This window comes from Jaculus jaculus, chromosome 10, assembly GCF_020740685.1.
Source record: "Jaculus jaculus isolate mJacJac1 chromosome 10, mJacJac1.mat.Y.cur, whole genome shotgun sequence".
NCBI lineage: Eukaryota > Metazoa > Chordata > Mammalia > Rodentia > Dipodidae > Jaculus > Jaculus jaculus.
The window spans coordinates 104053962-104064186 of NC_059111.1; the positions used below are offsets into that span (position 1 = coordinate 104053962).

Below are 10225 nucleotides of genomic sequence, written 5' to 3' on the forward strand. Positions count from 1 at the left end.
GCAAGCGTTTAACCGCTAAGCCACCTCTCCAGCCCACTTCACTTATTTCTCAGCGTGACACAATGAGGCAGATGGACTGAGTACTATTTCTCTTACACATGGAGACAGTGCGGCCGAATGGAGGCTACTTGTTCCTTGGGCATCAAGCTGGGTCTCACCTGGCATCAGGGTGCAGGGAATTAACTCTACCCAGCATGTAGCCCTGGGCCCACATCTTCAGCTCACCCTTCCGCCCAGCCGTTTTCTCGGGGTTAGAGTTTCTAGACTGCAAAGTAAGGCGGGTTTGGAGTGCCAGCGCCTGGAAACGGAGTAGACTTGAAGGCAAAGGTTGCCTCACATGCCATTCAGGGATGACAGCGTAAGGGCAAAGGAAGTGCGGGGGAGGGGGCGTGGGGGTGGATATTGGAATAGAGGGCAAATCGCATGACTCCACACTTTGGACACAGTGAATGCGGAAGAATTACGGCAGCAAAACTTAAACAAAAATAAATAAATAAAAAAGGAAAGGAAAAAAGATCGGAAAGAATTGGCATCAGTTTTCTTTCTTGCAGCCTGGGGCGCAGAGTCGCAGGCTGGGGAATCCAGTCGGACCAGCGGAGGGCCCCACCGAGCTCCGACTCGGAATCCCCCAGAGCCCCGCTGTCACCCAAAGTCTCCCGGGGGTGACGGCGGACGCTGCAAGGACCGTGGAGGACCAGTGTCCTGGTCTCCGTGGAGCTTCCCAGGTTCGCAGTTCCAGGGCGGCCCTCGCCCCGCGGCTCCGCCGCACCTTCCTCCGCGGCCTCGCCGGACTCTCCCTCGGGCAACAGATCCGCAGGCCGGGGGTGGGGGCGCGGGTGATGTGAATTCCTCGAAGCCCTAGGAAGAGGCTGCCCAGCGTGGACGTCAGCACGCCCCCAGGAGCGCCCAGATACGTGCACGCAAACCCGCGGGCCGCCGAAGACTGGGTGGGGCGAGGTGAGGGGGGGTGCAGAGAGGGAGAACGCCCCCTTCGTAATCCCCGCCCACCCCGGAGCCGGGCTCCAGCCCCCGTTCGAACCGTCCCCGGGTGACCGGAGGGCTTTTGGGATGCAGAGCGGGCTGATCGGTGGAGGAGCAGCAGCAGGGGGTGGCGGGGGTGGCGCAGGTAACCCCGGTCTTGGAGACGGGGTGGGGGAGCTGGGACCTCTGGGACAGCCGTCTCCCCGCTCGGCCCCGAGTGGGGACGGTGCGTGAGTCACATCTCGAGCACCCGCAGGTCTGGCCTGGTCTCGAGGGCGGGGTGGGGGGGGGTGCAGGTCAGGAAATGACATCAGAGGCCTGTGCTAGGGGAAGGGTGGTCTGTGCCTGGCGGGGGTGGCGGTGAGTAGGGAGGCAGGCGGACCTTTTGCAGAGCCTCCGGCCCCGGGGCAGGATCTGGGCCCCTTTCCTGGGGGTGTTTCCGTCCTCGCCGGCTCTCCCCGCCCCCTCTCCAGGCCGCTCCTTGTAAGGTCTGGGCGCCGCTCTCTCCCCGCCCATCCCTCCCGCCCCGCTCGCCGCGGCTGCGCGCCTCCCCGCCGGGCTGCAGGCTGCACGGACCCGGGGCGCAGAGTTGACTGTGCGCCGAGGCGGTCGGTCACCCGGGACGCTGCGCGCGCGCGCGCTCCGGTTGGCGGTGAGGCCCGGCGGCCGGGGCCTGGTGGGGGGAGAGGATGGGTGTGTGGCCCGGCGGGGGGTGAGGGGTGAGGGGTGGTGCACCGGGAACGGGAGGGTCGCCGAGGGGACCCCTCGTCACTGGCCCGGTGTCCTTAAAGGCCGGTGCGGCGCTGCGTAACCTGGCGACACCCCCCTGCGCCTTCCTGTCCCCTCTCCAGCAGCACGGCCCGGCCCGGCCATGGCGGCCCCCCGCCCGCCTCCCGCCATCTCCGTGTCCGTCTCGGCGCCGGCTTTTTACGCCCCGCAGAAGAAGTTTGCCCCGGTGGTGGCCCCCAAACCCAAAGTGAACCCTTTCCGGCCCGGGGACAGCGGCGAGCCTCCTGCGGCGGCTGGGGCCCAGCGCGCACAGATGGGCCGGGTGGGTGAGATCCCCCCGCCGCCTCCCGAAGGTATGTTGGCTGGGCTTTGGGGGGTCGGACTCCTGAGCCCAGGGTGTGTGTATGGGGGGGATGGTGGTTTGGGGGAATTTGGGGTCGTCTGGAAAGATCGCTGCGGAGGGGGCTGGGCGCAGCCTCCCTGTCCCAAGCAGATGTTCTTACCTCATCGTGGAGCGCCTGGCTGGGAGCCAGGGCCCTTGGTACGGTTCCAAGTCTCCCGCCTGGGGGTGGGAGGCGGGAATGTGGGCCAGGAATCTTCCCGTTTGGATCTGTTCTCCGAAGTGTAACGGGAGCTGCAAGGCTCCTCTAACCGAACCCTGGCGGGGGGGGGGTGCCTTTGCTGGCCTGGTGCTCTTGGGGTGCCCTGCTCGCCTTTTTGTCGTCCTCACAAACTCTGGTTTGCAGAAGAGTTTTTGGATGTGTTGGCGGAGGGGAGGGGAGTGGGAGAAGAAAGCCCATCCTGATGGTCCTCTCCTTTTCTACGCAGACTTCCCCTTGCCTCCTCCTCCACTCCCTGGGGACGGCGACGACTCGGAGGGTGCCCTGGGAGGTGCCTTCCCACCTCCGCCTCCCCCGATCGAAGAGCCGTTCTTCGATCAGTTTCCCCCTGCGCCCCTGGAAGAGGACATCTTCCCCTCCCCACCGCCTCCGCTGGAGGAGGAGGGGGCGCCTGAGGCCTCCATCCCGCCGCTCCCACCACAGGTAGGGAGGCCTCTGGAGGGCAGCTGTCGGGGGACACCCCCAAGGTCAGAGGACGAGGGTCTTTTCCCCGATGGCGGGTGGGACTGGAAGGGATTCCAGGCATGGGTGCTCTGACCCCTGGCCCTCTAGCCCAGGGGGAAGGTGAGCAGTATCGACCTGGAGATCGACTCTCTGTCCTCACTGCTGGATGACATGACCAAGAATGATCCCTTCAAAGCCCGGGTAAGGGCCAGGACAGGAGGAAAAGTTGGGCCCCAGGAGCGAGAAGGGGCATAAAGCTATGGGAGCAACATCCTCCTCTAAATGCCTTTCTTCCCTGCCTCTCCTTGCAGGTGTCTTCTGGATACATACCCCCACCAGTTGCCACTCCATTTGTTCCCAAGCCCAGCACAAAGCCTTCGCCTGGGGTTACAGCACCCCTACCTCCTTGGAAGGCTACTCCTGGCACCCAGTCCCCACCTCAGCCCCAGGCCAAGCCTCAGGTTCAGTTTCAAGTCCAGCCTCCACCCCAGACCAAACCCCAGGCCCACCCGCAGCAGCCGCCTATGCCGCAGGCGTCTTTGCCTAGCACACAGCCGCCCCGTGGGCCCCTTGCTCCAGCCCCAGCCCCTAAGTTTGCTCCAGTGGCTCCTAAGTTTACTCCTGTGGCTTCCAAGTTCAGCCCTGGTTCTCCAAGTGGACCCGGGTCACAGCCCAATCAAAAGTTGGGCTCTCAGGAAGGTTCCGTGGGCACAGGCTCCCCTCAGCCCCCCAGCTCCACCTATGCTCAGCAAAAGGAGAAGCCTCCGGTTCAGGAGAAGCAGCACCCAGTGCCTCCTCCAGCTCAAAACCAAAACCAGGTGAGGAACCCGTTGGGCTGGGGTCGGGCTGAATCAAGAGCTGGAGAATGAAAGTGATGCCCTTCTCTCTCCCTCTCTTTCTTTCTCCCGTCTCTCTCCCTGCCCCCCCTCCCTCTCTCTGTGTGTTAGGGGGAGCAAGAGTCATGGTGGGTGTGGCAGTAGGGGAATGTGAGTTTTCATCCTCTGGGGTTACTTGGTGGGATATTGGGAAGAGAAAGCTTTTCTGTAGGAGGGACCTGGCTTGCCTGACTCGGGAGACAAGGGCTCAGACGTAGAAGGGTTGGGTCAGCTCTCCCTTGTACCCCTGCTGCAGAATGTCAAAGGGGTGGATGAGCTCACCAATACAGCCCTGGTTTTTTTCCTTCTTTGGCCTTGGACTTTCAGTGTGCCCCGGGGCCAGTCCGAAGATAAGAGTTTTAGCGCTAGTAAGATACCTGTGGAGCTGCTTGAGCTGAGGACAGGGGACGTGGCTGTGTGTTGGAGGCTGGGACATCTGGGGCATGGGAGAAGAGAGATCAGCCTTCCAGAGTTGATGGCTCCGGGGTAGAATTCCAGGCTCGTATTCTCATGAGCTGTTAGATCCTAGTCAAGTAGGGCGAACTTTGCCCCTCACTTGTCTCCATCTTCGAAATGACACTGTCTGTCCCAAACAGTGCAGTGACGAGTACGTGAGCTAATGCTTTCTAAACGCTCAGAAGAGAAGCGGGCGGTACAGGCGTTGCCCTCTGGTTCAGGGGAAGAGATCGTCCAATTTGAAGGGACCCTGACGGGCATCTCTGGCCCAACTGTCCATAGAGTTCACCTGGCATGGATGGTCGTGTGCTCGGACACAGTATAAGGAGTATTAATGAGTTTCTGTACCTCAAGAGTTTGGTGACTTTCAGCAGCATAGACCAGGGAGCTAACATGGGGAGTGGCAAGTTACAGTTGGTTTGCCTTCAAGGATGGGGGCACTTGAGAGCCTAGGGAGGGGAGGAGGGCAGTTTCCAGATGGGTATGGCATGGAGCAAAATGCGAAGGTGCAAATACACAAGGGCTGTTCGGGGACAGAAAGCAGAAGGTTCTTGGGGGGAAAAGTATCAGGCTGTACGTAGAGAGGGTGGTGGGGGCAAAAGGACTAGGGAATGAAAGTGCCACCAGGGAGCTGGTTCGTATTGGGGTGCCACTAGTGAGTAGTGTATGGCTTGGTCAAGGGGGCTGGTGAAAGCAGTGGTTTTTGGAAGCTTTCTAGAAACATTCTCCACCAGAGATGTGTCTTCGAGGCAGGGATATCTGGGATGTAGGTGATTTCAGTCCTAGGTCACAGCGATATTAGTTGCAATGAATAATGGACCTAGGCCTGAGAACTGTTACAAAGGAAGAGTCCGCAGGAGGAGGCAGCTGATAAGCAGTCAAGTGAGGAGAGAGAAATTGTGCCAGGGAGGATCTGAGACTGGGCGTGTTGGGGAGTGATGGCACTGCTGACAAAATAGAGAAGTGCTGGAGGGGATACGGTTTGGGGAAGAGGAGGGTCCAGCTGTCGGCATGTTGAGCAACAGACTCCCCGCGTGTGGGCACTTGAGTTCAGCTGGGCCTGTCACTCTGGGGACGAGCAGCGGCTTCCAAACCAGTGGGGTGCGCATGAAGTAGGCGGGCTCAAGTATGGCTGGATGTGACTCTTAGGACATCACAGTTGGCCTTGGGGTGCTCATTTGTGCCCTGTGGTAGGGGCAGCTTTGTCTGAGCAGTGAGAACGTGGAATTGGTACTGTACTCCCATCTCAAAAGATTGACAGTGAAGCCGGGCTTGGTGGTATATGTCTGTAATCCCAGCACAAGGCAGGCGGGAGGATTGCAGAGTTCAAGGCCACCTCGGCCTGCAGAGTGAGTTTCAAGTCAGCCTGGGCTACAGAGTGAGACTTTGTATCTCAGAAACACAAAACAAAACCAAAAGGTTGGAAGTAAAAGGAAAGACTATGTGATTGGGGTTGGGAGGGGGGTGGTCAGGTGTGCATATCAACCCAGAGACACAAGCCAGCTGGGAATAGGCTATTGGTGCCTGAGGGTGGGGAGTGATTGCAGGGGCATTCAGGAGAGTGAGGACAGGGTCACATGGTGTTTACTGTGGACAGGAAGGATGATCAGATCAGGGAGCTTGCTCTGGCTGGCTGCCAGTCGTTTAGGGAGTGAGATCACCTGTCCACGATCCTGGGGGGGGGGGCAGAGTCGTTAGGGGGTTGGGGAGGTGGGAGAGGTTTGGAGCAGCTGCTGTGGGGAAGAGAACTGGGGAACTGCTGGAACCAAATCTCCACGGGGGGGGGGGGGGAGCTGGGGCTGGAGGGTGTGGCAGGTGCTGCGGTGTTTTGAGAACTCTGCAGCGTTGTTCAGTGACCTCTCCACCTTCCCTCGGCCGTGTGCAGGGCAGAGACAGGAAGCAGGCGGCGGCCCAGGGGTGGAGATGGGCCCCGATAACCCAGGGTGGCTGAGGTTGACTGGCCTTGTAGAAAGAGCTGGTCACAAAGGCAATCTGACAGCGCTGTGGGCCAGGCACCGGGGGCAGCCGGGAGTCATGGAAGCATTCAAACCCTTCTGTGGTTCACTTAGTGTGATGAATGACCAGAAAAGAGGTGAGAGGTGGTTGGGAAGGATCTTGGGGGCCAAGAAAGTTGTAAACCATAGGTTTAAGGTCAAGGGTGGGGAGGGAGAAAGAATTGGAACCGTGGGAATTAAGCAGTGATGTTTCGGATGGCAGGCAGAGAAGGCAGCAGAGTGACCACTCATGTCCTGCGGGAAGGACGCGGGGTCCCATGGGGAGGTGTGTGGATGATGAGTTTACCTTTCCAACCAGAGGAACACGCAGTGACACTTCACAGAGAGCAGCGGTGGGCTGAGTCTCGTTCCTTATCCCCCCCCCCCCCGCCCCCTGCAATGCCAGGAAGGGAATCCTAGTGAAAGGAGGAAAGTGCAGCTTGTGTTCAGAGCCCCTGTCGGTTAAGGGAGAGAGGTGGTGGGAGTTGTAAGGGAGACGGCTCTGGTCTTCTGGCGGGGTGGGTTTTGACTTCTCTGGGTCTGCTTCCCTGGGGAGAATCTAACTGGGCAGGTCCGGCTCTGGAGCTCAGCTCTGAGGGTGGGGAGTAGGTCGCACAGGGGGCTTTGGGATTCTAGGCATTGGAGAAGTGCAGGCGGTCAGCAAGTGCTGTTGGTCACAGTGCTGGGTGGACTTAACCCAGCTGTAGAGAAGACCCAGCCAGAGTTCTTTGATTGTCTCATGGACATGCTGGTGCCCCTCACAAAGCTCGGAAGGTTATGAAATGCCCTGTTATCTAAGGACCCCCCCCTCCCCTCTCCTTTAGTCTCTAGCACTGAGGGTCCCCCTATACATAGGATGGATGGACTGGCCTTTGGACCTTTGCTTCTGAAGCCTACTGGGGAGGTAGACCAGAAATCCCTCCCTTAGATCAACTCCAGGGTGTCTGTGAGGAGCTGGGCTCTGGGCTCCTGCAGCCAGCTGGGGGGGAGGGGAGGTCTAACATGCACTTCCTGCCTGTGTTGCACCCTCATGCTGACAGGGGCTGCTCAGCAGCAGGCGGGCCGGGTAGGTGTGTGTGCACGCGCGCGTATGTGCACGCGTCGTGTGCCCCTGATCTGTGGGGAGACCCTGTCTGAGCATGCTCTGTGAAGTCAGTGACGCTTCAGTGAACCCAGCTATCCTGTGTGTGGCCTCCATCGCTCAGTTGTTCTGGCCTGTCTTGTGATTGCCTGGGGGTACCCGGGGTTTGGGCTAAGCTGGTGGCGATGTCCCACTCTTGAGAGATGCAGCCTAAGGCCCATCTGCCTCTCTGCTAATTGTGTGATGCTGGGGTTGGTGCAGGGAAGGGGGACGAGGAGCTTCAGAGGCCCGTGCTGAGCATCTGTGGATGCCAGCCGCGGCTCAGCGGGAGAGGGAGGACTTTTGGAGGGAGCGATCCTGGATAATATGACGAAAAGGACTGGGTTTTAGGTGCGCTCTCCTGGGACCCCAGGGCCCTTGACCCTGAAGGAAGTGGAGGAGTTGGAGCAACTGACCCAGCAGCTCATGCAGGACATGGAGCACCCTCAAAGGCAGACCGTGGCCGTGAGTGGTGAGTCCCCTGTCCGCTGTCGTGGAGGGGGGGCTCTGTCTCTGCTATGGCGCTGGGCATCTGCTGACAGCTCCCTTGTGAGCTTGTGTCTCCCCCCCCCCCCATTGAGATGCCCTTCTTTGGCCTTCTCAGAGTCCTGTGGCCGATGCCATCAGCCTCTGGCCCGGGCACAGCCTGCGGTCCGTGCCCTGGGGCAGCTGTTCCACATCCCCTGCTTCACGTGCCACCACTGTGAGCAGCAGCTCCAGGGGCAGCAGTTCTACAGCCTGGAAGGGGCGCCGTTCTGCGAGGGCTGCTACACGGTGAGTCGGGTCGCGGCTGGGAGGGTTGGGGCTTCTGGCTGCAGTGTGGGGCGGCCGTGTCTCCGAAAGCTGGCCCTTGGGGTGTACCTGACCGCCCGCCAACCTGCTGCGTGTGACTCCTAGGAGACCCTGGAGAAGTGCAACACCTGCGGGCAGCCCATCACTGACCGCATGCTGAGGGCCACTGGGAAAGCCTACCACCCACAGTGCTTCACCTGCGTGGTCTGCGCCTGCCCCCTGGAGGGCACCTCTTTCATTGTGGACCAGGCCAACCGGCCCCACTGCGTCCCGGACTACCACAAGTGAGGGCTCCCCCCCCACCCCCGTTTGGGATCTTCTGGGTCCCATTCATGCTTTATCTGGTCGGTAACCAGCCTTCCACCCGGGCCCCCAAGTCAGCCCCAGACACCACGTCTTGTTTTTCTGGTCCACATCTTGACGTCTGGACTTAGGTGTGGCTCCGGGCCTGGGTAGGAGTCTTGTGCTTGACCACAGCTGCTGAGCCTCGGGAGGCTTTTATATGCTCAGCAGCGTGTGCTGGAGTGGGCAGCTGTGAGTTCCTTCGGAGCTCACTGCTGGGGGCACTGGTTTCTTCATCACGCTGGCTGGCAGGCACGGTCCTGTAGCTATCTACAGGCTGGGCTGGGAAAACTGGTCTTGTCTCCCACCTTGTCTGGGAATAACGGGATTCTGTGCCCCTCTGTAGTTGGGGTAGAGACATCTCCATGCAGAGGGAGGAGTTTTCATGCCTCCTTTATTTCCTGCTGAACTGTGATGTGGGTGGGACGAAGGCGTGGTGGGAAGGAACACCTGTGCTGGAGACGTGGGAGATGGTGGGAGATGGGCATCGTTTGAGAGGCAGGAAAGCCCTCCTTCTGCCTGTGGCACTGGTCTCTGGCCTTTCTTGGGAACTTCCTCCATCCAGCAGTGTAGGACAAGCAGGTGTGCCACGTGGCCAGACAACCTTGGTCTCTATCTATCTTGCACCCTGCTGGAGGTTGAAACCTGAGGTGCTGGAGTCCTGCTGATGCCCGGGTCCGGGCCCTGCTTCCCGCCCCTGCAGGCAGTACGCCCCGAGGTGCTCCGTGTGCGCCGAGCCAATCATGCCCGAGCCTGGCCGAGATGAGACCGTGCGCGTGGTGGCTCTGGACAAGAACTTCCACATGAAATGTTACAAGTGTGAGGTCCGCCATCCCTCTTGTCTTGGGGAGGGGAGGTCACTTTGAGCCATAGAAAAACAAAGGAAGGGACTTCCCAATGGAAGGGAAGTACTTTTAGTCAGTGAAGTTAACAGAAATATGAAGCAGTCAGAATAGGTGAGACAGGACGGGAGAAGCCCCTTAGTGGTAGGGGAGCGGGCACCCTGGAAACGCTGCCTGTCCGCTGCCCCATCGATAGGAGAGGCTTGGGGAGGAAGAGGAGTGGGGTGGGGGATGGCATGACCGTAGCACATGCAAGACGCAGACCTCCACCCTGAGACGTACGAGGCATTTCGGTTCTCCTCCGTCTCAGATGGAGCCCTAGGAGAGTAGGGCAGAGGAGCATGGACGTCCTTGGCCAGTGCCCCGCTTACACCCCCTTCCCTTGTTCTAGGACTGTGGGAAGCCCCTTTCCATCGAGGCAGATGACAACGGCTGCTTCCCTCTGGACGGCCACGTCCTGTGTCGGAAGTGCTACTCTGCCCGAGCCCAGACCTGAGCGAGGAGAGGCCTCCTCCCCGAGGAACGGCAGGCCCATTCCCCATCGTGGGCATGGGCCACCCATACTGAGACCAATCCTTGCCTCTACCGTCCTGCCCCTCCCTCCATTCCAAACCCCTCCCTGGTATCTCAAGTGCCCTGACCTAAGGCCTCAGGGTGCTGAGGTCCAGCCCTTGCCTGTCCTGCAGGGATCGCCCACAGTCCTGAGGTCCCCACTCCAAGGGGGGACACCAGGCCAGTGCTGCTGCTTGCACCGCCGCACCGATGCCCTCAGCTGACCCGAGCAGCCCCTGCAACGTGCTTGCTGAGGGTGGGAGAAGCCTGACCCTCTGGGAGCCTGGCCCCAGCAGCCTGAATGCCCACCCCGCCTCGGACGCCAGGTTGTGGCCACAGCGACAGATTAAAAACCTCATTTTCCAGACTCTTTAGTACTTGATTCTTTGGTAGTACAAACACTCCTAAGGGGAACATTGGAGGGGATAGATAAAAAAAGACCAGGGGATGGGATGAAACTCAGCTCCTGTTTATTTAC

At 60.0% G+C, this 10225-nt stretch overlaps 1 protein-coding gene across 2 annotated transcripts; it reads left to right on the plus strand.

The window, feature by feature from the left end:
- The first annotated feature begins 1837 nt into the window (after positions 1-1837).
- On the plus strand, positions 1838-10114 carry Zyx (zyxin). Of its 2 annotated transcripts, XM_004661142.2 has the most exons (9): positions 1838-2063; positions 2539-2753; positions 2883-2975; positions 3086-3592; positions 7571-7691; positions 7824-7993; positions 8117-8295; positions 9057-9177; positions 9587-10114. In XM_004661142.2, the coding sequence occupies exons 1-9, from the start codon at positions 1853-1855 to the stop codon at positions 9689-9691; spliced, it is 1722 nt and encodes a 573-aa protein (XP_004661199.2). In that variant the 5' UTR covers positions 1838-1852; the 3' UTR covers positions 9692-10114. The 2 variants fall into 2 exon arrangements, with proteins under 2 accessions (XP_004661199.2, XP_012804820.2); XM_012949366.2 differs by lacking the exon at positions 2883-2975.
- Positions 10115-10225: the final 111 nt, after the last annotated feature.